Source organism: Dermacentor variabilis, unplaced genomic scaffold (genome assembly GCF_050947875.1).
Source record: "Dermacentor variabilis isolate Ectoservices unplaced genomic scaffold, ASM5094787v1 scaffold_16, whole genome shotgun sequence".
Taxonomy (NCBI): Eukaryota; Metazoa; Arthropoda; class Arachnida; order Ixodida; family Ixodidae; genus Dermacentor; species Dermacentor variabilis.
Window position 1 is genome coordinate 1,927,562 of NW_027460324.1, and position 25,412 is coordinate 1,952,973.

General features: G+C 48.6%; 1 protein-coding gene across 1 annotated transcript in view; it reads left to right on the forward strand.

Moving 5' to 3' along the window:
• LOC142568094 (uncharacterized) overlaps positions 1 to 25,412 on the forward strand; it is a 350,446-nt gene that overhangs the window by 303,040 nt on the left and 21,994 nt on the right. Inside the window, exon 12 of the mRNA XM_075678185.1 lies at positions 6,636 to 6,702. Coding sequence (XP_075534300.1) covers positions 6,636 to 6,702 — 67 coding nt within the window. The remainder of the gene's footprint in view (positions 1 to 6,635; positions 6,703 to 25,412) is intronic.

Below are 25,412 nucleotides of genomic sequence, written 5' to 3' on the forward strand. Positions count from 1 at the left end.
GCCTTGACTGTCAAGCCCGCTTCGCGCAGGCGGGTTAGCACTGCCCGCAAGTGTGCCATATGCTCAGACCAGGATGCGGAGAATATCGCTACGTCGTCTAGATACGGTAAAGCGAATTCTTGCTGTCCCCGCAACACTTTATCCATGAGGCTTGAAAAACAGTATGGCGCGTTCTTCAAACCAAAACTCAACACTTTAGGACGGAATGTTCCCATTGGTGAAATGAACGCCGCATACCTACTAGCCTCTTCTGTAAGTGGAACCTGCCAATAACCCCTGACAAGATCTAGGGTGGAAATAAACTGAGCGCTACTAACTTTCTCAAGGCGCTCCTCGATGTTAGGGATCGGATAAATTTGATCCTTAGTGATGGAATTAAGCCTGCGGTAGTCGACGCAAGGACGAGGTTCCTTGCCCGGTACCTCAACTAAAATCAAAGGGGAGGTATAATCACTCTCACCTGCCTCAATAACACCGAGCTGTAGCATTTTCTTTACCTCAGCCTCCATAATATCGCTCTGGCGGGGTGACACCCGATACGCCTTGGATCGTACTGGCTCTGGGGAGGTAAGTTCTATATCATGAGTAAGTACAGAAGTCCTACCAGGCCTCTCAGAGAACAGACCTTGAAACTCTTGTAATAGCCGGTGTAGTTCGGTTTTCTGCTCGGGCGACAGCGGTGCTTTACTGATAAGGTCACTAATGACTTGACCGGTGTCTTCCCTGTTCGTCACTGAGCCTAGTCCCGGAAGCTCGACCGGAAGCTCTTCAGGAACGTTTACCATCATGCACACCACTGCTTCCCTTTGTCTATAAGGTTTGAGCAGATTACAGTGGTAAACTTGCTGTGCTTTCCGCTTTCCTGGCAGACTTACCACGTAGTTAACGTCCGACAGTTTCTGAACAATTCGTGCTGGGCCCTCCCACTGCACGTCTAGTTTGTTGTTTAGCGATGTGCGCAATATCATGACCTCATCGCCAACCTCAAAACGACGGGCCCTGGCTGTCCGATCATAATAAACCTTGGCCCTCTGCTGGGCCTTTGTCATTGCTTCACCTGACAACTCCTGTGCCCTTCCTAAGCGTTCGAGGAGCTTAAGCACGTACTCCACCACGACTGGGTCGTCGCCCCTACCTTCCCACGATTCTCGAAGCATGCGAAGCGGAGATCGAAGCGAGCGACCGTACACCAGTTCAGCTGGCGAAAACCCCGTAGCTGCATGCGGCGCGGTCCTTAAAGCAAACACCACCCCAGGCAGACACAGCTCCCAGTCAGTTCGATGTTCAAAACACAACGCTCTCAACACGCGCTTCATGACGGAGTGGAGCTTCTCAACGGAATTCGACTGTGGGTGGTACACTGAGCTGTGTAGCAGCTTTACCCCACACCTTTCGAGAAAAGTTGTCGTCAAAGCGCTAGTAAACACTGTGCCCTGATCTGATTGGATTTCCGCAGGAAAACCAACTCGCGCAAATATGGACAGTAGTGCATTAACTATCTCAACTGAGCTGAGTTCTTTAAGCGGCACTGCTTCAGGGAACTTTGTCGCTGGGCAGATCACAGTCAAAATGTGTCTGTACCCCGTGGCTGTTACCGGCAGAGGTCCCACTGTATCAATAACGAGCCGTCTAAAAGGCTCCGTAATGATAGGTACCAATTTCAACGGCGCCCTCGATTTGTCCCCTGGTTTGCCCACCCGCTGACAAGTGTCACATGTCCTCACGAAATGGTCTGCGTCCCGAAAACACCCTGGCCAATAGTACTCTTGCAAGAGACGGTCCTTAGTTTTCTTAACTCCTAGGTGTCCGGACCACGAACCCCCGTGTGACAAGCGCAACAGATCCTGACGATAGCATTGAGGCACGACCAGCTGATCGAACTCCACTCCTCTGCGGTCTAGATACTTCCGGTACAGGACTCCACCCCTTTCTACAAAACGCGCAGTTTTCCTGGCGATACCTTCTTTGACATTGCAGCGCACGTTTTCCAGGCTGCCATCCTTTTTTTGCTCGGCTATCAAAGCCGACCGGCTGACTTTTAGCAACCTATCAAGTCCGTCTGACGTAGGCGCGATGAGCAAATCAGTAGATAGCTCTTCTAACTTTCCCGTGTCGGGCGTTTCCTCTCCAGTATCTGGCGCCTTTAACGTTACAGACTCAAGTTTATTCAGTTCGGGCGTGCTCGGAATATCAGCTTGCTGCGCCTCTGACCCTTTTTCGTTGTTTGATAACGTCGGCCCCGCAACTACCGCCTTTGCAGCGAGCTCCCGAACCTTCGATCTGGTTAAGGCCTGAACACTAGCTTCACCAAACAAAAGCCCCTTCTCGCGCAGGAGGTGATCGGACCTGTTTGAAAATAGGTACGGGTACTGGGGTGGCAGCATAGATGACACTGCCGCCTCCGTCTCAAGCGCTCCGAAAGGTCCTTCAATAAGCACTTTTGCTACCGGCAGACACACGCTATGAGCTTCCACGGCTTGCTTGATCCACGCGCACTCGCCCGTGAACATATGGGGTTCTACGTAAGACGGGTGAACTACATCCATCGTAGCTGCGGAATCGCGAAGCACTCGGCACTCTTTCCCGTTCACGAGGAGGTCTCGCATGTAAGGCTCGAGAAGCTTCATGTTCTCGTCAGTGCTGCCTATTGAAAAAAACACAACTTTTGGTGTTGTTTCCGGACACTGCGCCGAAAAGTGACCCGGCTTCTGGCACGTATAACAAACGCCCGCTCGCCTCATCTCGAACCGCTTTCTGCGTTCGGCTTCGGCTGCCGCCGTCTCCTTAGGTTCGGTCGCACTGCTTCCACTCGCATCCGCACTACGCGTGTTCCCCTTTGCTCTCATGGGTGTGAACTTCGGCCTCTCGAACTTCGAGCCAAATTCACCCTTTTGACCGTCCTTAGCTCCGCGAGCCCGACGCGTCACAAACTCCTCGGCTAGCTCAGCGGCTTTAGCCACCGTACAAACGTCTGGCCTATCCAAGACCCAGTATCGCACGTTCTCCGGTAACCGACTATAAAACTGTTCTAGCCCGAAACACTGCAGAACTTTATCGTGGTCACCAAACGCTTTCTCTTCTTTGAGCCACTCCTGCATGTTCGACATAAGCCTATACGCAAACTCTGTATATGACTCACTTCTGCCTTTCTCATTTTCCCGAAACTTCCGACGGAACGCCTCCGCAGACAGCCGGTACTTTTTTAGAAGACTCGATTTCACTTTGTCGAAATCCTCTGCTTCCTCTCTATCCAAGCGAGCGACTACGTCGGCCGCCTCGCCGGGTAACAAAGTGAGCAAGCGCTGTGGCCACGTTTCCCGAGAGAACCCCTGCTTCTCGCACGTTCGCTCAAAGTTAACCAGGAACAAACCAATGTCCTCTCCAAGCTTAAACGGCCGCATCAGGTCAGTCATTTTGAACAATACTCGTTCTCCTGCACCGTGTGCCTGACTTCCATTACGAGCGCGTTCCATCTCTACCTCGAGACGCTTCATTTCCAAAGCGTGTTGACGGTCACGCTCTTGTTGCTCTCGCTCTTTCTGTTCTTTACGTTCACGCTCTTCTTTTTCTTTCTGTTCTTTACGTTCACGCTCTTCTCTTTTTGCAGTCTCCCTCTCTTCAATGGTCTCAAGGCATTCCGACAGCTCGTCATCCTCAGCCTCTAACTCCAGAATAGCCTTTAGCAGTTCAGGTTTTCTTAGTTTGTCTGAGACATCCAGACCCAACTCTCTTGCAAGCTCCAACAATTTCGGTTTGCGCAACGACTTCAAATCCATGGCTGCTCTGAATGCTGCTTTCTCTACTGCTTACTATTGTCTTGCCGCAAACTAACCCGGCAGCAACGACAACCACAATTACCAGCTCTGTTTCTGACACTAACAAAAAGCCTGGCAAAGCTCAGAAGAAGAAAGTCCCGCACTCACCAAACCTCGCAGGCAGGAATTCCGCGCAGTCGTTCCGCTGCAGGCAACCAGTCGTCACACAGGGCTCGTTGCACTGCTCCCGGATCGTCGTTGAGCTGCTCAGCATACCGTCAACTGCATCTCTTCGCTGCTGGCCTCCGTTGTCGCTGTCTCACCGCTGGCAGACAGATGTTTGAAGTCGGAGGCGATCCCACCGCTGCCACCAGATGTTTGGGATCGCACCGCTGGTACGATCTGTGGGGAACTCGGCGCTGACGCCCGTGGTTGTACCTGGGTCGCAAGCCCCAAGGGTAGCGTTGGCCTGGCGGCCTGGGGTACAACTGGAAGCATCCGAAGGTCCCGGCAAAGCATGAGTCGACTGGTAACAACAAAACAACTTGTTTATTTTAACATCGCAAAGAGTTGGCGGTCAGGTTGACCGAAGTAGAGAGACGGGAGAGCACTTTACTCAACAGAAGAAATCGGAGCCCTCCTTTTGGCGTCCGGGGGCAGCTGTTTTTATACTCTCGCAGTTGAGGGCAAGAAGGAACCCCTCAAAAGACGAGCACGTGAATGTACAATGGGCTAATGGTGACGCACACTGTCGTAGCGATGCCGTAGCACCATGTCGAGCACGATCTCGTAGCACCCTGTTGTAGCGATGCCGTAGCACCATGTCGAGCACGATCTCGTAGCACCCTGTTGTAGCGCTGCCGGTCGGGCACAATGACTGTAATGAGGGGATGATCCCTGCTTTGGCATCGCCTGTTTCGGGCACAATGACTGGAATGAGAGGATGATCCCTGCTTTGGCATCGCCTGTTTCGGGCACAATGACTGGAATGAGAGGATGATCCCTGGTTTGGCATCGCCTGTTTCGGGCACAATGACTGGAATGAGAGGATGATCCCTGCTTTGGCATCGCCTGTTTCGGGCACAATGACTGAAATGAGAGGGTGATCCTTTGCGGTCGCATCGCCGCAGTCGCGCCTGGAAACACCTGCCGATGAGTGTTGCGGCGACGACGATCGGGCCAAAATGTCTGCCGCCCCGCCGCAGTCGCGCCGGCAAAACCACGTGTCGCAGGCGAAACGCAACATGGGTCACACTGGAAGAGACGCTGGTTCCACTGCCATGACGCTGGGACGCACTGGTTTGTGCTGTACAGGCGCTGGTTCTCGCTGCAGTTCGCTGGTTCGCACTGGAAACTGCGCTGGTTGTGTTTGTGCCGCGCTGGTTCCAGTACACAAGGACGAGCGCTGCTGAATATTAAACGCTTTATACAATTTTATCGCTTGATACTAGTCTCTTGTCCTAAAGAACGCTATACCTTGGGGTTATAAAAGCCTTTTTTAGTGTCACAGCTTGGAATAAAGGTGCGTGAGCTGCCCTGTTTATCCATGCACATTTGAAACTGAAAATCACTTTCGTTTTTTTATTTTACCTTTTGACTGGGCGGATAGCTAAATTCTTGAACGAAACCACGTAAACCCATAGGACGCCGCGTTTTTTAGTAGTTCGCACGTAACGTATGACTGGGAGTTGTCGCCGTTGTCGCAGTGTTGTGGAGTGGACATGAAATGCGGTAGTCGTTCAGACGCGCGCGAACGGACCCCGAGTTCGAAGCCTATCGCTGACGGATATTATCGCACCGCTAACAAAGCTGAAGTGATTCGTGCGCTTCCACTTTCCCTATTGTACTAAAAAAAGTTCTGAGGCTCAAATACACACATTTTAGCTTTCGCCAGCTACCCGCGCCGAGATCGGTCCCCACTGAAGCTTAGGCCTAGCGTATCGAGTCCGTCCTCACGCTATCGGCGCGTCTAGGCTCAGGAATCAAGAAATATAACAAGGATAAATCGCTCTATATTTATCCTTTCGCATCGGTGTTCCTAAATAAACAAATTTTTCATATATACAGTGCCAGCACGAGAAGCGATGACCGCTGATGTGACGTGTCATAAACACAGGTATATGTGCTATACCGAAGGCTCCCAGCACTAGCCTGCGCTTCTCTGACGCAGATATATGGCTAGACAGGCGTGTTGACTGAAAGGCATCACTGAACTAAGGAAACGTTGCACATCCTTTGCGTGAAGAACAAGAAACGGCTATCGAAATCCGCAGTAACAGCCCATACACCGTCCCGGGTCGGCGGTTCATTTAGGGCTTTTTTTTAAAGTTAAAATAGCAATCGCAACTGGAAATCGATGGTGTGGCACTTCCAAGCATACTGCTGAATACGGACAGCAACTTTTTCTTTCTGGTACAGGCGTGAGTTTCAGTTGCTGGGCGATTGCGCATCAACCATGCCTGTACAAGACGTAGCTTTGCGAAACAAACTGCTTCTCGGCTTTGACATGGCAAATTATCATTGTGTTTCTGCATGCCGGCGTTGCGTAGCGGTAAAGTGCCGGGCTTGGGATTTGTAGGTCGGACGATCGAATCCTGGTCGGAGCGGTCTTATTTTTTACATTTTTTTTTCTATTTTTTTATTGCACTAAAACGCTCCTTGTTGCTTTCTGTATTCAAAAAAATATATACGGCGTCCCGGCACCGCATATTTACCACGCTAGAGCTGTTTTTCGCGCGAGTAGCCAGTGCCTCCCAGCACGCTGCGCCTTCCCAGCGCCCCAGCATCCAGCGCGCTGCACTGGGCCCATAATCCGCCGCACTGGGTCCCAGCGGCACTGGGTTTTGCAATAGGGAATCGACGTGACTTTGTTTTTCCCAGGGACACTAGCGTCTGCCGCACGGATGCTGCCACTCTGGAGGACCTCGAACAGGGCGAGCAGTACTACGTGAGCCGGCAGTTCTTATGCAGTGTTCGCATGTCGGCTTTCACATACGCACGGCTACCGGAGTTTCCACGTAGGGGGAAACGTTTGCGTGATGCGCATTGTACGCCAGCTTTCATCATGACCGCCACCTTGTTTACTAAGTATGGACAGCTGGGCTAGCTGGTTATGATTAGCATTATGAAACATCGTTCCAGCGCACAATTGAACACAGACGAGAAGAGAAAGACAACACGAACGCCGGATTTCAACTGAATTTTATTCAAGGAAAACAGGGCGTTATGTACACAGGGGGAGGGAGTGGGGGGCTGCTAGTGCGCAGGACCACTCAAAAATATTTCCTTGTTCTAGGCAACAGTCATCAGAGGTGTCAAACCAAAATAAGAAAAAAAAGAAAATCTTTTCCCTCTCTTTTTTACATCACTCAGTACAATCTTAAACCTCTCCCGCCCTACCTAGCTGATTCTACACACCCGTTTGCCCTGAGAAAATCAAGTTCTTTTTTCCTGAGTACAACAGAAGGAGCACTGACACAGCAATCGTAATCGTGTTTACGCAGCCTGGGACTTTTTGTTACCACCACCAAAGCCTTGCGCACTCTGAAAGTAGTCTTCGTTATTCCAAAAAACGTTATCGCTTTGGAGGACTGATGCTTCACAGCATCCTTCATGGCTTGAACTCTTCGAAATACAGGTGCTCAGCAGTATTGACCCATTTATTCAGATAAGGAGTTAACTTTACGTTATATTCATAAATTCTGTACAGTGCATGGCTCTGATTGGTTGGCTCTTATTTACATGGCTCTGATTGCCGCCAGCTCCGTGGAGGTGCGATCCCAGCAGCGAATGGCGAAGAGGGCGCAACTTTTATTTATTTATTTATTCAATACTGCCGGCCGCCTTTTGGCAGCCAGGGCAGGAGTGGGTACATGACGCTTTTCATATTAATGGTCCATCAACAAAACAACAACAGTAACAGTTACGACAGAGAACCACATAGGCACACAGAAGGTTACTGCGAAGCAAAGCAAACAAAATAAGATGCAAACGCGTTACATTCAAATCCAAAAAAGAAAGAAAAAAAACGAGCTCACAAAGGTTATTGGCTAGAACTGACTGCTGGAAAAAATGCATCGGGTGATGATAAGGTGGCCACATCGTAGGGCAACTTGTTCCAGTCTGCTATCGTTCTTGGAAAGAACGACAGCTTGTATGTGTTGGTTCTGCACTGAGGCATTATAATTGTTTTGTCGTGTTTGTGTCGAGTCTGTCGGGTTCTGTTGTACTGCATGTAAGTGTGGAAGTATAATTTGGTATGATTATTAATGATTGCAAATAGCATCTTCAGACGGTGCATTTTTAGACGAGATTCCAAGGTGGGAAGACCGGAGCGGCTAAGAAGATCAGATATCGATACCTGTCTTCCGTAGGCGTGGTGTATAAATCGCAGTGCCTTTCTCTTTCACTTTCACACCAGCTGTACGGATTTAGTTTAGTTGGCTGAACATTGTTAGACACGGGCCCTTTTCCCGGCATCCTTCCAGTTCAATAACATGTACATGATGAGCGAACAAGCGCAGGTACGCCGGATTACAAGCATGGACACTGGAATGAATCAGTATACGCAATCTTTTTTCCCCTCCTTTGCCTCACTTCACGTTCGTGCCCTTGCCGCCAATATCTCCGCTGACGATCCTTGTCCCCCGCCAGCGGCGACCGGTGTGGCGCTTGGTTTCACGAAGGGTCCGCAAGGTAGACTGGCGCACACACTGCTACGACGATCTGTTCCCGCCCGGGAATCAGGTATGCCAACGAGTGAGGTTCGACACACTGCACGTCACTTGCCCTCGAGTTTTGCATGCACCTTTCGTGTCACCGGGGAGACGCGTAATTACTCTCTGCGTGATACCGGTGTCGGCCTTTTGTTGTGGTTTTGGCATGCTCTGTTTGATGACGAATTCACTGACATACCAGAGCCTAAGCCGAAGGAGAATATGACTGCCGGCCTTAGCCAATGTGCATCGCATTTAACGAGTGTTCACGCAATATCTGCCAGATCAGTCCTTTAATTCGTCTTTGGGAAACTTTCAAGTGTTACTATAAATGGCGCAAGAAGTTACAAAAGAGCAGCACACATACAGCACCGCAAAAATAGCAAAGCGAAGGTGATTTGCCGACATTCTATAATTAAGGTTCTTGAACTCGTTTTTTGTGGTCATAAAACACTGCAGTCAAGTGGATCCTTTACTGCGAAATTTGTTTTTGTGCATAATTTCGAAATCACAGATCAAATTGATTGTCTCAGTTTACCAAGTACGAGGCAGTTCTCAGCGATCGCCGATATTTCATAGGTGACTCGGCAACTACCATACATCCGCAGCATTTAAGCTTGAATCGTCATTGAAATCACCTTTTAGCAGCGATCGATACCCGCGGATTTTGTTTCTGACCGAACTTCCCCTGCGACGTAAATCTTGTTTTACCATCGACGTAAAGGTTTCCGATGTTTAACACAAAGCCGAGATAGCAGCGTCAGCCATGTCGGCAAGTAATCCCTCGAAAAGTGCACCGATCGCAGTGGTTGTCAGAAAACCCCAACCCTCAACATGGATGCATGCTGGCTTTGAGGTCCACAATACAAATTTCAAGCGTTGAATGTCTTACAACAAAACCTGGAGGTAAATCTGGCGGTACCGACGATGCGAGTTTCAAATACAGTGCATGTGAAACACTGCGGGGATGGTTGAGCTTGTCTCGGAAGCTACTTGGCCCAAAAAGGTCATTACGGTCTAACAAGCAAGAGTATAAAAATAATGATTATATTGATGTTTTGCTTTACTACCATGTAATATTTCTCTTCATTGTGAACTAAAAGATAGTATAACAAGTTGCGAAAGATATTAGAAACGCACTCTTTAAACGTTTTCACAGGGAGTACGGCCTTTCTCTCCTTTCCTCTAGCCTGGGCTATCTGCTGGTACTGTTCACATTGGGTACATTTTCACAGTCAACTGCATGGACTTATATTTTGTGCAGAACTGTGCAGAATCCCAGGCTGTTTTATTAGAGATTGTCATTTTATCAGACGGTACATTGCCATTCAGGCTAGTATTCGAGAAGTCTCTTCGATAAAGTTGCCAGTTCCATGCACATTTCCCGGCGTGCTTGTGCATAAGGTGCATCACATTGCCATTTTTCTTTCCTGGTAATTGTACGAAATCGCTACGGCTACAGCTACGCGGGTGTCCTTCACGCGCGCGCTCCCATATCTCTTAGCTTCGCTTGCGTGAACCCGACGCGAGAAGGTCAAGCGCACTCAGCCTGACGTTTAAGTGCATAATGCCAAGCGGGTTGGGTGAGTTAACCAGTCCCTTGCAGGCGCGTTGACCGCACTAGGCTCCCTGGACGAGACCAGCTATCGCTCGTGTACACGATAACCGGTTTTCATCTCGGTAAGCCGACTCTACCTGCTTTTGAGGGGATCACGTAGATTCAGCTACTGCGCAAAATAACGCCGATAGAAAGCTTCACGCTAGGGACACCTCAAACTCAGTACGACCCCTGGGTAGGGTCGTACTGGGAAGGTTTCCTATCTTCACGCTATGCCCGCTCACGCTCTGGCGCCCTGTGCCCATAACGTGGGAACGGCCGCGAGGGTGTCCCGAGAAATTCGCTGACCTGCGCCCTTCCTTGTGTGCCTCGGTGGCGGTGCATGCGCGGCTGCAGAAGGAGCTGGCGGGCCGGTCCGCGTACGCCGAGGCTTCGGCGGGAAAGCGAGAGGACGACGTCACCAGCAACGTGGCGCTGGCCGACTACTGTGAGGAGACTCTGACACTGCGTCCAGGCAAAGCCCCTAAATGAAATAAAAGTAGCGCCATCTCCTCCTCCTGCACCGGCGTTGGCTCCCCCTACGCGGTGCTGAACTAGCAGACACTCTGCAAAGACGCTCTCCGCGTTGTCCCAGCGTTTTGCTTCAACGCTAACTAAGCGACGAGAACACATAGCGTGAAGCGATATCAGCAGTCGGCATTGTGTCGGCATCGCATAACCCTTTCAAGGTACGGTCGGCGGCGTGGTGCCGTGCCCGAGTACGTTTGGTCACGGTTCATAAAGGCTCGACGCGGATGGCGCTAAAGAGCGATAACGGCTTACGATGATCGGAACGTCATCAACGCACCTGTTTGCCTACGTACAATAATCGCTTCATAACGTATGGCGATGCATTCAAAAGGTGCTGTTCGCACACAACGCCATGGAATGTATCGTATGACCGAGTCGACAAAAAGCACGTGCGTTTGAAAACGACTTAGTTGAAGTCGGGCACGAAAGTTGCAAATAAACGCAGCGTGAACATGCGGCACTTCCGTGTGCGAAAAACTAACGAAGCCATATACAAGTGGCAGCATCCGAGATTAGTGATGAGTGCAGAATCGCTCGCTTACCTCACACAGCCGGGACCATGGCGGTGGGTTGAAAGCAGAGCGCCTGATTCTGCGAGGTCAGGCCTTCCTCCGTTCCGCATCGCGTTTGGCAGACGGAATACGGAATAGTCGCTTGCCGTCCCTGTCACTCGTGCTGCACCCGGAGGCACAGCATCGCAAACACGGAATTGCGCTAAAAAAGCACAATGTAGGCTCGAAACGTGGTGCCTGCGTATGCCGCTCGCAAAGTTTGGCACCGCGCGGTGGAAGGGGAAGCTAAAAAACAAGCGAAAGCGCACGAGAACACACGACGGCGTTCGGCCAATGGGAGGGCCGAGCGTCGACGGAAAGTGCAGGGGAGGAGGAGGGCGACAATTTTCAAAGGATGGCACTACCTTAGATTTTTATTGAGGAGCTTTGTCTAGGGAGATATGCGCGCCACCTACGGGGCCTTACAGGGCAAATGCTCCTCTCCTATTTTGTCGCTGCCTAGCAAAAAAAAAATAAATAAAAAATAAATAGCCGTTCGGAATACGAGAACATTAAACATAACATTGAAGTTGTATACGCAGGCTAAAGAACAAAAAAGCCGACAGGCAGGTGAAGACTGAGAAGCCACTCAGATAATTTGGCATTGTGTTCCGGTACGTGGGCGCTACCTGCACTGAACTGTAATCAATCTGGCACTAAGAAAACTTCACTAGTGCGCCGAGCGAATCCAAGAGAGGAAACGATGCGATCAACTGTACTGGCTTTCCCTTTTTATGAATGCACATATGTTTGCTTATACATCATACAGCGTTTCCCCCGGCAAGCCCTGGCACGTGCGGGACACCCGGGTGCTCCGAATAACCAATTCGCATAAAATTGACCCTTCTTACTCTGTGCTATGCATGCATCTTAACAGTGAGAGTCTCCTGCGTTTTTTCTGTCGTGAAATTCCTGCACTGTGTAACTTTGTCTTTCCTGCGCAAATACTATATGCCAAACTATAGGCACATAGTGAACGGCACACGATGTTTTGCTGCTTTTACTACTTTTACAATTTGCCTCCGCTTAGGTGGGCGCTGTTACGTAATATATGCAAGGTTGCTTCTTCGTAATCTTCGCCTAACTTGTTGTACCGAGTAGAAGGCAGAAATATGAACGCCGACTTCTCGCAGACATTCGAAAAACGGCGAAGGCTCAAGCCAAGTCCACGATGCCCTGCATAACGAAGATCCTCCACCTCAGTGGCACGGCCATTCGCCAAAATCTGAGTGACAACATGCGATCCCTCCGAGAGAACACGCATGCAGCCCGGGATCGATCGCCACTAGGTCCCGTGTTAGAAAGAGAGTTGCTTTTTGTGACTGTGGATGTCTCTTCTACAATGAACCAAGCTCTTATTAAAATATAGATCGTCTTAACAAGCCTGCAGTGATATCGTCTTGTTGTCGGCATTCAATTAGGTGATTAAAATAATTCCCCTACTCGGTATTTGCTGCCCTTATTTACACTTCGCCAATCAGAATGTAATATGCAATTATCGAAATCGTCCAACTTTATCGGAAAACGTCGAACCGAAATTATGACCCTTCTGAAAAACAAAAGCCCCGATATCACGTGGTTATGCACCCACCTGTGCTATGTATACTCTATGTGGCTGCTCCATATAGAGTGACTGTAACCTGCACTAGAAAGCACCGCCGTCAAGCAGACTTCGTTGGAAATCACTAAAAAAAGTAGGTGGTAGAGTTATCGCTTTATCTACTGTGTCGCGCCCTATTCAACGCGTCGCATCAGTGTTGGTACGAAACGAACGTCGATAACTCATGGAGGTTTGTGGGAAGAATGCATGCGCATGTTATCTTTTGTTCCCGCGTCTCCTTCGAGCCTACTTGAGGGTGCTGCTTTGCGGCGCAGGTGGTTGAGTAATCACGTGACAATATTATTATTCTGCGGCCGTTTTCTTTCCTCAGTTAGAAAAACTAAGTTGGCTAACTTTACGGCACACGATGTTTTGCTGCTTTTACTACTTTTACAATTTGCCTACGCTTAGGTGGGCGCTGTTACGTAATATATGTGAGGTTGCTTCTTCGTAATCTTCGCCTAACCTATTGTACCGAGTAGAAGGCACAAATATTAACGCCGACTTCTCGCAGACATTCGAAAAACGGCGAAGGCTCAAGCTTATTTGATAATTGCCTGCAACTTCTTCATGAACGGCTTATCAAAGAGAACAGTAAACAATGATTTAGATAATTACCTGTAATAACTAATTCTATATTCCAAATAGAAAAAATACTGGTGGCTTGTCAACTCGACCGCGAAAAACATGTACTAAATTTATTTAGGGCAATGTGATTCATATAAAAAAATTGCGCCATGCTATCTGGGACACCATGCATTGAACCTATATGTCGCGGGAAGGATGAAGCTGGTGCTGCACCCAAGTTCAACCCAATTTTTTCCAACCATGGCAGTTGAGGAAGAAATATTCGATGTGCGGTAGAGCTCGCTTGAAAGTTTAAAGTAAGGGCTCAATAATATCTAGCGGGATCACACACGCATAAGCAAGTTACACTGTAATCGTGACAAGCGGACTAGTGTTTTTGAAAGAGTGATCGTATTACCTCACCCAATATGGTGCTTGCTTTCTGTGCTAACTGACCCTATTTTTATAGTTTTTCGTGCATGACGCACGTACGCACTAACAATTTAGGATCCACAACAGAAACTCATCATCATCGAGGCATTGCTCTTTTTTTATTAAAGGCCATAGGGCATATTCAAGTGCACAGTGCAGCCTGCTGGAGAGATTCAACGAGGCGTTGTTATCGAACAATATTGCCATACAGTTCTGAGCGTGTTGCAGTCGCTAACGTGTCTGTTCCCCCGTTCCCTGTCTGGCAACACATGAACGATCCACACGCAGCCCTACCACGTAACCTGGCGATGATTGGAGAAGACGGAGACGTCACCGACAGCGAGGTGAGATCTTCAGGCAGCGTCATTAGCGGATAGGCTGGAATGGGAATGCCAGGTGCTCTTTCAAAATAATATTGAATGCTGGGGTTTAACATTCTGGAACAAGTGTCGTCATATTGTACGCCTTCGAAAGCCGACGTTCGGTTTCGCCTCACGCAATTCGCCTAGATAGGCCGTGATAGCAGCGCGGCCTGGACAATCGCGTGAAGCGAAACTGAACGTCGGCTTTTCGAAGGCGTACAAGATAGCTGTCATGACTTTATTATGAGGCGCGCTGCAGTGGGAGATTCCGGACTCATTTCGACCACCTTTGGTTCGCATGTCCGCATAAGTGTAAGCGCACGAGTGTTCTTGATGCGAAAGCGTCAAATGGCCCATTGGGCGTGAAAGCCGGCGTCGGTCGTCTGTAGCAGCAAAACGGCAGGTAAATTCCCGTTGGCTGCGAGGCCTCATCACGCGCACGCCTCGACGGAGCGGCCGAAAGGGAGCACTTGCCGCGTAGGCGTTGCGGGAGGGGAGAGGGCATCGCCACGACGCCACCGCACCCTCGCTCGGAAGCCAGCGCGCAGTCCCTCTGGCCCCCACTGGGATTAGCTGCGACGCGCGCCTGCCGGCCTTGGTGCTGCTCCCCTGGTCTCTCGTCACACAGCACGTTGGTGGCGTGCGGCGTTGCCGATTCGGGCAGAACGTACCGATATGGCACGTTACTCGTAGCGCAAAACTCGTCGAAAGACCGCTGAGCGGTGTTCGAGTGGGTATTATTGCTTTGTCATTCACAGCTCATAAGAAGTGCTTAGGTGTCCTCGGATATTTTGCATCTTGCGCCCAACGAAATGCGACCACCGCGAACCCACGGCATCGAATTTAGCGGCCCAACGGCGTAGCCGCTAACTCTTTTCAAATGAATATCTTGGTAACATACTGTCGAAGCGTGCAATCTAGGCATGGTCGACTGACATATTTCAGTTTTATGGTGCAACCAAAAGCATAACATACAGGAGTCCGTTCATCAAATCAAATTGTCCAAAATTTTCCACTTAACTAAACAGCTGTAAGATAGTTCGCCGACAGCAGCCTCTGAATGCAGCGTGTGGCGTCAAGAACCGCGGCACATTGGCGCGCCGGCTGCAACTCTAAACCCATCTGGCGGTAGCTAAACAGTTGTCGCTATTTGATGTAGTTGCGGAGACTTCCTGGCAGCTGATTGTTAGCTGCTTCTCGGGGAGATACGACGTTAAGAATTTTAAAGGATTTGTGCGTGTTGAGTATTTTCAGTGAAGCGCTCTGCAGTTTGCTTAAAAGAAACAATACACGGGCGCACTTTAATGCAGTCATATTCAAGCAAAGGTGAGAATTCACTACAGCAGGCAATATCAGGAGTGACTGCCGGTTTGTATCGCCACACACTTGCAAATACGTCATAGTTGGCCGATGACCAATGGCGTTTAGTAAATACTAAATTATTGTTTTTTAAAATGTGTCGACCGAGAAATTCACTCATATTTGACAGTGTGGGCACTGGATGCATGAAGAACGCGACAAGATGAACCAAATAAAGACGACAGTCAACTATTTAAACGAAAGCGTAAAGGAATGAAAACGTGCTTCCAACTCAAATGCAGAAATAATAATGGATGAAATGAAAGCGGCAGACAACTTGACATGGCAGGAAACCAAACTCAAAACCTGCATATGACAGTACAATGGTCACCGAACAACTCAATTCGTACAGCACGTGTCAGGCGGAGGTCGTAGGCTTGGCTCCCACCGGCGGCTAATGGCAAGAAATGACCTTCTATGAGCTGTGGGGTACGATACTATAAAACCCCCACGACATGTTTTTTAATCTTTCTACATTTTCATTAGGGGAGTCTTATTTTTCTTTTATGCTGCGCGTGCTTCATTGGATTTTATTTGGCTGTCACTAACAATAATCCAAAGCCCTCTGTTCCTTTTAGCTATAAATGAGTAGCATATACTATTGAGGAAATCTCGAGACAACTGCAATACTAGTGATGTGTTTACTTTAGCAGCCGCCTTTAAATGTTACCTAACCAGACTACACGTGCACCTGATAGTTAAGTAAAATGGAGCAAATGACAGACTCGAGATTTTCAGCATGCCGCGGGCGCCACCTAATCACGGAGGCGATAGCGAGACACCTTGCCTGTTCTCAACGTTCCGGCTTCTGCGTCATTTAAGGGGAGCGGTAATGACGGCACATCGTGTTTTGAGTTTCGATACAGAAAGCTTCTACCTCGGCCAGCATTTATGACTCACCCGCTCGTACATGAAACGTACATATTTGCGCGAACGCTGTTCAACATCTACCCTACCTGAAACTGAGCACTTTGGGCCCTTCCGAGTTTTCTTGCAGCTTAACTGAAAATGCGAATATATGGTGTCATGGGCCCCTCGAATGAAGCGTACCATGTGACTTCAAAACCAGAAGAGATCGGTGGTGACCTCTCTCGTCGGCAGAACCAAACGTATCTGCACAACGCCACAAAGCCGGGCTGCTGACCTACAAGAAGTGCACCGAAATCTCTCGGCATTTGGCTACCCGATGTCGTTTTGAACTCGATGGAATGCCATCTGTCTCAGCCCCCAAGGCCTGATTGTGTGGTCCCAAGAAAACGTGCCCCCATACCGTATGTAACAATAAAATTCAAACAGCGCTAGACGACAGGACCAGAAAGAGGAGGAGGCAAACACGGCGCTCTTCTGGTCCTGTCGTCTAGCGCTGTTTGAATTTTATTGTTACCATGGAACACCAACTCGCCCAATCCGCTGCCATACCGTATGTGCCCGGTGTGAGCGAGGGCTTAGCCCGCGTTCTACGCGGCTATAACGTCCAGGTAACTCACGTGCCAGCCCGAAAATTGCACCATCGGCTGGTAAACATAAAACACAAGCTTCCGAAGACAGAGTTTCCTGGCATCGTCTACGGGATTCCATGTGAAGACTGCGACTTCGTATATATCGGCGAGACAGGCAATTACGAACAGCGGTTGAAGCAGCTTGCCAACGATGTGAAAAGGAAAAAAAGTCGCATATCCGATGTCTTGGCAGAACATGCTGGTGATTTGGGCCGCAGGATTGATTGAGATAACGCCAAGATATTAAAAAAAAAGAAATACATTTGACTTCAAGACACCACTTGGAATCCCCCCTAATCTAAATGACAGATGGCACTCTCAACCGGAATGACGGACCCCTCCCCCCCCCATCTACACGCGCTGTTTACGTCATATTTTAAAGCAATATAAACATTGTATCGCACATCCTTGGTTTTATCGTGAACAAGGCTCCCGTCAGAGGAGCCGAAACATCTTTTCTTGTATTCTTTCAGTGGTCGGTGTCCTCCTTATTACCCTTCATGATGCCTCCCGAATAGACGGGCTTCCGTCAAAACCTCGACTTCATTAACCTTCGCCGGGTGTACGGCCAACCAGTCATCACCAAGGTTCGCCAGTACATTTCAGTGACAAGCAGAGCTTCTGCATTAAAAATACATCGTAACTTCACCCTGACCTGCAAGTCCCGAGGACTTATTCCACGCTCGCTACGTCTCAACAGGCCTGTACGCTCAAGTTTTGGTTTCAGCGTAGTTGCCAAGGCGGAAAAACTTATTTTACAAGCCAGGATCTTGGAATGCAGACTGTCCCTGAGGAACCTAGAAAATTAAGCTTTCTTCGCGCGTTGTCGCATTGAGCACCGGGTCCTAGGCGAGTTCGCAAGCATTCAACCACACGCAAATTTGAAGGCCAGGCTACATTCCCATCATACGCAGGAGACACACGAAAGAAAACTTGCTAGAACGCCACTACCTGCTGATGCCTTGCGCAGAAACGTTGCCGCGTCCGCCGTGCACAACCTCTCGTCGCACAAGCCTAACTCTGCAGAACTCGCTGTCCTGAGGCTGGGCTTGATCGTCAACCTCCGACTGCAGAAAGATGCAAAAAGGTCGGTCTGTGCTGTATAAAATGCTAGCAGCCAAATTGAACCTTCAAAGCGCCAGGTGGCACAAACCCGCACTATAGGCATTCTCACGCGGCTTCGCGCACACCCCTCCGTCTCCGCACTTTCTACGGAAGAAGGCTATCAAAGACTTTCGCTCAAACCAAAACCTCGTCATCCTCCCGGCTGACAAGGGCAAGGCCACAGTGCTACCCAACAGGACTGACTACCGTGACAAGATGTCACTGCTTGCGGACAAGGCGACGCACAGTTGTGTGAAGAAAGATACTACGCTCAAGGTAGAGAGGGAGCTCTAGAAGCTTCTTACGGATGTGTTTCGTTTTGTACACCCAAGGCACAAAGGGCTGTACTTCTCTCTTCTGTGTACTAACGGTTCGGCACCGGCGCTCAATGGTTTGCCAAAAATACATAAACCTAACATCCCGATGCGACCAATTGTTGACTTTACTCGTTGTCTGCTTCATAAACTATCGAAATACCTTCATAAGGTCCTTTCCCTTCTCGTTGGTGGAGGCGCCACTCACGTTCGCCATTCTGAAGACTTTATAAGCAAGATTCGTCATTTTACTCCCGACGATCAGGAAGCGCTTCTCTTGTTCGACGTCGTGTCGCTTTTTACAAGCGTTCGTATTCGACTCGCCGAGGAAACATGCACCGCCGCTCTGGACGATGACCCTACCCTACCATAGAGGACATCCATCGACGTCCTTGACTTGAAGAGGCTCCTTCAGTTCTGCCTGGAGAACACCTACTTCCCTTTCGAAGGCACCTGCTACGCTCAAGTGCGCGGGACACCGACGGGTGAATCCATTTCGGCAACTGCTGCAAATTTAACAATGGAATGGCTTGAACGTCGAGCACTCGCCTCTTTCAACTCGCCGCCCCAGAGTCTTCCTAGGTTACGTAGACGATGTGTTCTGCCTAATTCAGCGAGAAGAAATATTGTTTTTATTTTTGTCACATATTAACAGTATTGAACCTTCTATCCAATTCACCGTCGAGGAAGGAAAAGACGGCGAGTTTCCTTTTCTGGACGCCCTCGTGAAACGTGGCCGGCACAGTCTGGCATTTTCCTGTACAGAAAGAGCACACACACAGGGAGGTATCTGCATTTTAATTCAGTGCACCCGATGTACCAGGCGAGATTGGTAGTAGCCTGTCTTGTCGGCAGAACCAAACGTATCTGCACAACTCCACAAAGCAGGGCTGCTGACCTACAAGAAGTGCACCGAAATCCCTCGGCATGTGGCTACCCGAGGTCGTTTGTGAACTCTGTTAAACGCGATCTGTCTCAGCCCCCAAGACCTGACTGTGTGCTCCCAAGAAAACGCTCCCCCATACCGTATGTGCCCCGGGTGAGCGAGGGCTTAGCCCGCGTTCTACCCGGCTATGACGCCCAGGTAGTTCACGTGCCATCCCGAAAATTGCGCCATCGGCTGGCAAACGTGAAAGACAAGCTTCCGAAGACAAAGTTTCCTGGCATCGTCTACGGGATTCTATGAGAAGATTGCGACTGCGTATATATCGACGAGACATGCAGTTTGGAACAGCGGTTGAAGCAGCATGTGAATGATGTGAAAAAAGAAAAAGTCACATCAAACGTTTTGGTAGAACATGCAAGTGACTTGGGCCATAGGATTGCTTTGGATAACGGGAAGATATTAGAAAAAGAAAGAAGTTTCACTTCGAGACACCACTTGGAATCCCTCCTTATCCATATGACAGATAGCACCCTCATTCGGAATTATGGAACCATCCTCCACATCTACATGCGCTGCTTACGTCATACTTTAAAGCCTTATAAACATTGGAATCTGAACCTGGCAACGTTTAACGCTAGAATGTTATCTAGTGAGGCGAGTCTAGCAGCGCTATTGGAGGAATTGGTGGGCAATAAATGGGATTTAATAGGGCTCAGTGAGGTTAGGAGGACAAATGAAGCATATACAGTGCTAAAAAGCGGGCACGTCCTGTGCTACCGGGGCTCTGCGGACAGATAAGAACTCGGAGTCGGATTCCTGATTAATACGGATATAGCTGGTAACATACAGGAATTCTATAGCATTAACGAGAGGGTGGCAGGTTTTTTTGTTAAACTTAATAAGAGGTACAAATTGAAGGTCGTACAGGTCTACGCCCCTATATGCAGTCATGATGATCAGGAAGTCAAAAGCTTCTATTATCATCATCATCATAATAATTTATTTTCCTTTAAGGACCCCTGTCGGGGTATTGTATAAGGGGGGTTACAGAAGATAAGGATAGAAACAAAGATATGGTTACAATTTCTTACAAAACAGCCTGTGGATTCGTATCAGAACAAAAAAAAAGAGAAAAGCCAAGGTTCACACTGAATAGAATGCAAAAGCAAATCAGCAGAACAGTCACAATGTGAGACGGCAATCGCAATACAATGAAAGCACAGTCCGATCATAATAAGGTTAGGGTTTAAGGTGATCAGTAAGCAGCTGCTTGAAGATAATGGGGCAGCGTTCATTGACAACTCTATCTGGTAAATTGTTCCACTCTGCAATGGCGCTAAGCAAAAATGATTGATTAAAGGAAAACGTTGGACCATGCAAGCACTGAATGCTGCAAGAGTTAAAAAGGCGACGATATGTACGGGTTGGTCGGATTAGAAGCCTTCCATGCAGTTCAGGGACGTTACAATAAATTCGCTGGAAAAGGCACAGTTTTGAACTTTTCCGATGCGACACCAATGGTTCGAGTCCTAGAGATGATTTAATTGCACTGACACTTTTTTCACAGCTGTACCTGGAGGTGATGAATCTAGCGGCATGATTCTGCATTGATTCTAATATATTAATTAAGAAAGCTTGTTGCGGGCTCCGAATAGCGGAGGCGTATGCTAGTTTACTTCGAATGAAAGTTTCATAAGCTAGTTTTCTTGTGCATGAGGGGCACAGCGCAAGGCTACGTCTGACGTAACCAAGTGATTTATTGGTGTCAGTAACCAGTTTTGTTATGTGGTCAGACTAGGTCAACTAGCTATTGATAGTGATACCGAGATAACGATAAGATTCAACGGAGGATAGGGCTGTCGAGCCTAAAAAGTACGTGGGATGCTTGTTAGAGTGTTTACGGCATACCTGCATAACTTTACATTTGGAGATGGTAAGTTTCATTAAAGAGTTGGAACACCAGGTTTCTTATACATGTAAGTCATTTTGGAGCATAGCATGGCCGGTTGGGTCTGTAGTGCGACGATAGATTACGTAGTCATCTGCAAAAACTCGAATATTGGATGATATGCCGTTTGGAAGGTCGTTTATGAAGATGAGGAAGAGAAGGGGACCGCGGACGGACACCTGTGGTACCCTGGAGATGACGCTAGCAGTAGTTGAGCAATGATTTCCCACAGCTTTGTACTGGAATCGATTAGCAAGAAAGCAACGGATCCATGACAGTGCGAGATGGTCGAGACCGAGGTATGAGAGTTTGGCCAAAAGCCGCTGATGGGGAACACAGTCAAATGCTTTGGCAAAGTCTAGATATATGACTTCAGTTTGAAGTGATGAGTCTATGTTGAGGTGAAGTTCAGTAATAAATTCGAAAAGCTGTGTATCGCATGACAAACCAGGCCGGAAGCCGTACTGATTGTGAAAAAAGAAGGAATGATCACCGAGATCACATGCTATTTGCGAATATATTATATGTTCTAGGAGTTTACAGGGAATACTCGTTAGGGAAATGGGGCGATAATGGGAAGGATCAGAGTGGCTGCCTGACTTATATACCGGAACCACTTTACTAATCTCCCGGTCATTTGGAAGTGAACTATCAGTAATGGATTGGGTAAAAATTATTTGTAATATTAGACTAGAAATTTCTTTCCTACCTTTTGGTATCTTAGCACCAATGTTATCTGGCCCGGGGGCACTAGAAATCTTTAGGTTTTCAATTAGTTTCACAATTCCTCGAGAATTAATCGTAATAGGAAACATGAGGGGAAAAGTGTGGCTGGGCAAATCAGTCCATCAGTGTAGGCTCGTCAGTGAAAACAGAAGAATGAAGACGTCGAATCAGCGATGGGTAAAGTCAAAACAAAATACACTATACTGATGGCGACTTCAATGCCAAGGTAGGCAAGCAGCAGGCTGGATAGAAGGCAGCGGGGGAATATGGCATAGGTTATAGGAATAGCAGGAGAGAATAATGAGTAGAGTTTGCAGAACGGAATAATTTGCGGATAATGAATACCTTCTTCCGCAAGCGGGATAACCGAAAGTGGACGTGGAGGAGCCCAAATGGGGAGACTAGCAATGAAATAGACTTCGTACTCTACGCTAACCCTGGCATCATACCAGATGTGGAAATGCGCGGCCAGGTGCGCTGCAATGACCATAGGATGGTAACAACTCGAATTAGCCCAGACTTGAGGTGGGAACGGAAGAAACTGGTACATAATAAGCCGATCACTGAGTTATCGGTAAGAGGGAAAATAGAGGAATTCCGCATCAAGCTACAGAACAGGTATTCGGCTTTAACTCAGGAAGAGGAACTAAGGGTTGAAGCAATGAACGATAATATTATGGGCATCATTAAGGAGTGTACAATAGAAGTCGGTGGTAACTTCGTTAGACAGGATAGCGGTAAGCTATCGCAGGAGACGAAAGATCTAATTAAGAAGCGCTAATGTAGGAAAACCGCTAACCCTACAGCTAGCATAGAATTGGCAGAACTTTCTAAGCAAATCAACAAGCGTAAGATAGCATACATAAGGACGTATAATGTGAATAGATTTGAGCATGCTCTCAGGAATGTAGGAAGCCTTAAAGCAGTGAAGAAATTAATAGGCAAAAATCAGATGCATTCGTTAATAGACACAGCCGGCAAGATCATTACTAATATAGATAAGATAGTTCAAGTGGTTGAGGAGTTCTATACAGATTTATACAGTACGTGTGGCACCCACGACAATAATGGAAGAGATAATAGCCTATAGGAATTTCACATCCCACAAGTAACGCCGGAAGAGGTAAAGAACGCCTTGGGAGCTATGCAAAGGGGGAAGGCAGCTGGGGAGGATCAGGTAACGAAAGATTTGTTGAAGGATAGTGGGCAGATTCTTCTAGAAAAACTGGCCATCCTGTATACGCAATGCCTCATGACCTCGAGTGTACCGGTATCTTGGAAGAACTCCAACATAATCTTAATCCATAAGAAAGGGGACGCCAAAGACTTAAAAAATTATAGACCGATCAGCTTACTGTTCGTTGCCTACAAAGTCTTTACTAAGGTAATCGCAAATAGAATCAGGAACACCTTAGACTTCGGTCAACGAAATGATCTGGCAGGATTTCGTAAAGGCTATTCAACAATAGACCATATTGTCACGTGGTCGTGACGTCAAAGAACACAGTAGCAATACTATTAATAAAGGGAAAGTTAGCTTTTATTGGGCGAACCTGTGCCCACAAAACCGGCTACACTTAAAGCACAACGAGAGCCGCGAACACAGTCGGCGATCGTCGAAAATCTGATCAACGGGTGAAGAGCGTCGGCTTTTATACATCAATCGTCGAATGTTCCAGACTAATCGCTGGGACCCGCGCGCCTTCCACAAAGTTCTACATTATTCGCTTCGCGCACACATGCAATCAGATTACACAAGTTTCGGTCACAGACAGTAGATGCAACCATCGATAACATTCCAGAAACTTCGCACACATGCAAGCGCGTCCGGCGCTGTGCGATAACATTTGTTAGGCGGTGAAACGTGTCGCCCCATAAAGACAAGTACATGTGTCAATACCCCCTCTTAAAAAGCATCGACCCGATGCTGCAAACAAACGAAAGTGATAAAGAAAAGCACTCGTAGCAAAGAAAACAAAAATAAGAAAGTTCGTCAGCGTGCGTAACAGGGCTTCAGATGCACTACGTGGACCACTTCAGATCGTGCCCGGCGCCGCGGTGACGGCGAAATGCCGCCTGGCACGACCTCATAATCCAGTTCGCCAACACGTCGGATGATCTTGTAGGGTCCGAAATAACGTCGCAATAATTTCTCACTGAGTCCTCGTCGACGTATTGCGGTCCAAACCCAAACACTGTCACCGGGCTGGTGACAGTGACTACAACCTCCGACGACGAAGCGTCGTCGGAGGTTGTAGTGTCGGCAGTCGGTACGCTGCTGGTTCTTCATCCGTAGGCGGGCGAGCTGTCGGGCTTCTTCGGCGCGCTGGAGATAGGTAGTGACGTCAAGATTCTCCTCCTCAGTGACGTGCAGCAGCATGGCGTCGAGCGTCGTCGTCGGGTTCCTGCCGTAAACCAACTTAAACTGCGTGATCTGTGTTGTTTCTTGCACCGCTGTGTTGTAAGCGAAGGTTACGTACGGCAGGACGGTATCCCAGGTCTTGTGTTCGTCGTCGACGTACCTTGCTAGCATGTCGGCGAGGGTTTTATTCAGGCGCTCCGTAAGACCATTCGTCTGCGGGTGGTAGGCAGTTGTCCTCCTGTGCCTTGTCTGACTGTACTGAAGAATGGCTTGGGTGAGCTCCGCTGTAAAGGCTGTTCCTCTGTCGGTGATGAGGACTTCTGGGGCGCGATGTCGCAGCAGAATGCTTCCGACGAAAAATTTTGCCACGTCGGCTGCGCTGCCTTTCGGCAGAGCTTTAGTTTCAGCGAAGCAGGTGAGGTAGTCCGTCGCCACGATTATCCACTTATTTCCGGATGTTGATGTCGGAAGCGGTCCTAACAAGTCCATCCTGATCTGCTGAAAAGGTCGGCATAGAGGCTTGATCGGCTGTAGCAATCCGGCTGCCCTTCTCGGTGGTGTCTTGCGTCGCTGACACTCTCCGCATGTCTTGACGTAACGGGCAACGTCGGCGGTTAGGTGCGGCCAGTAATACCTTTCTTGTATCCTCGATAGCGTCCGCGAGAAGCCGAGGTGAACGGCGTTTGGATCGTCATGTAGGGCGCGCAGTACTTCTGGACGCAGCGCCGACGGAACAACAAGAAGGTAGTTGGCGCGGACTGGTGAGAATTTCTTCACGAATAGATTGTTTTGAAGCGTGAAGGAAGATAATCCGCGCTTAAATGCCCCGGCGACAACGTCGGTGTGCCCTTCCAAATACTCGACGAGGGCTTTTAGCTCCGAGTCTGCCCGTTGCTGTTCGGCGAAGTTTTTCGCTTAGAACGACAGAAAGCTGAGCTAGTTGGTAAGGATTCATTATGCAAAATAGAAGTGAGGCGTGCAGGCAGGACACAAGAGTAGAGAAGTGGACAACACGAACGCCGACTATCAACTGAAGGGAGCACTGAGGCGAAAAAAGAAAGAAGACACAAAACTCATCTGCGCATGCTCAGGAATGGTAACACC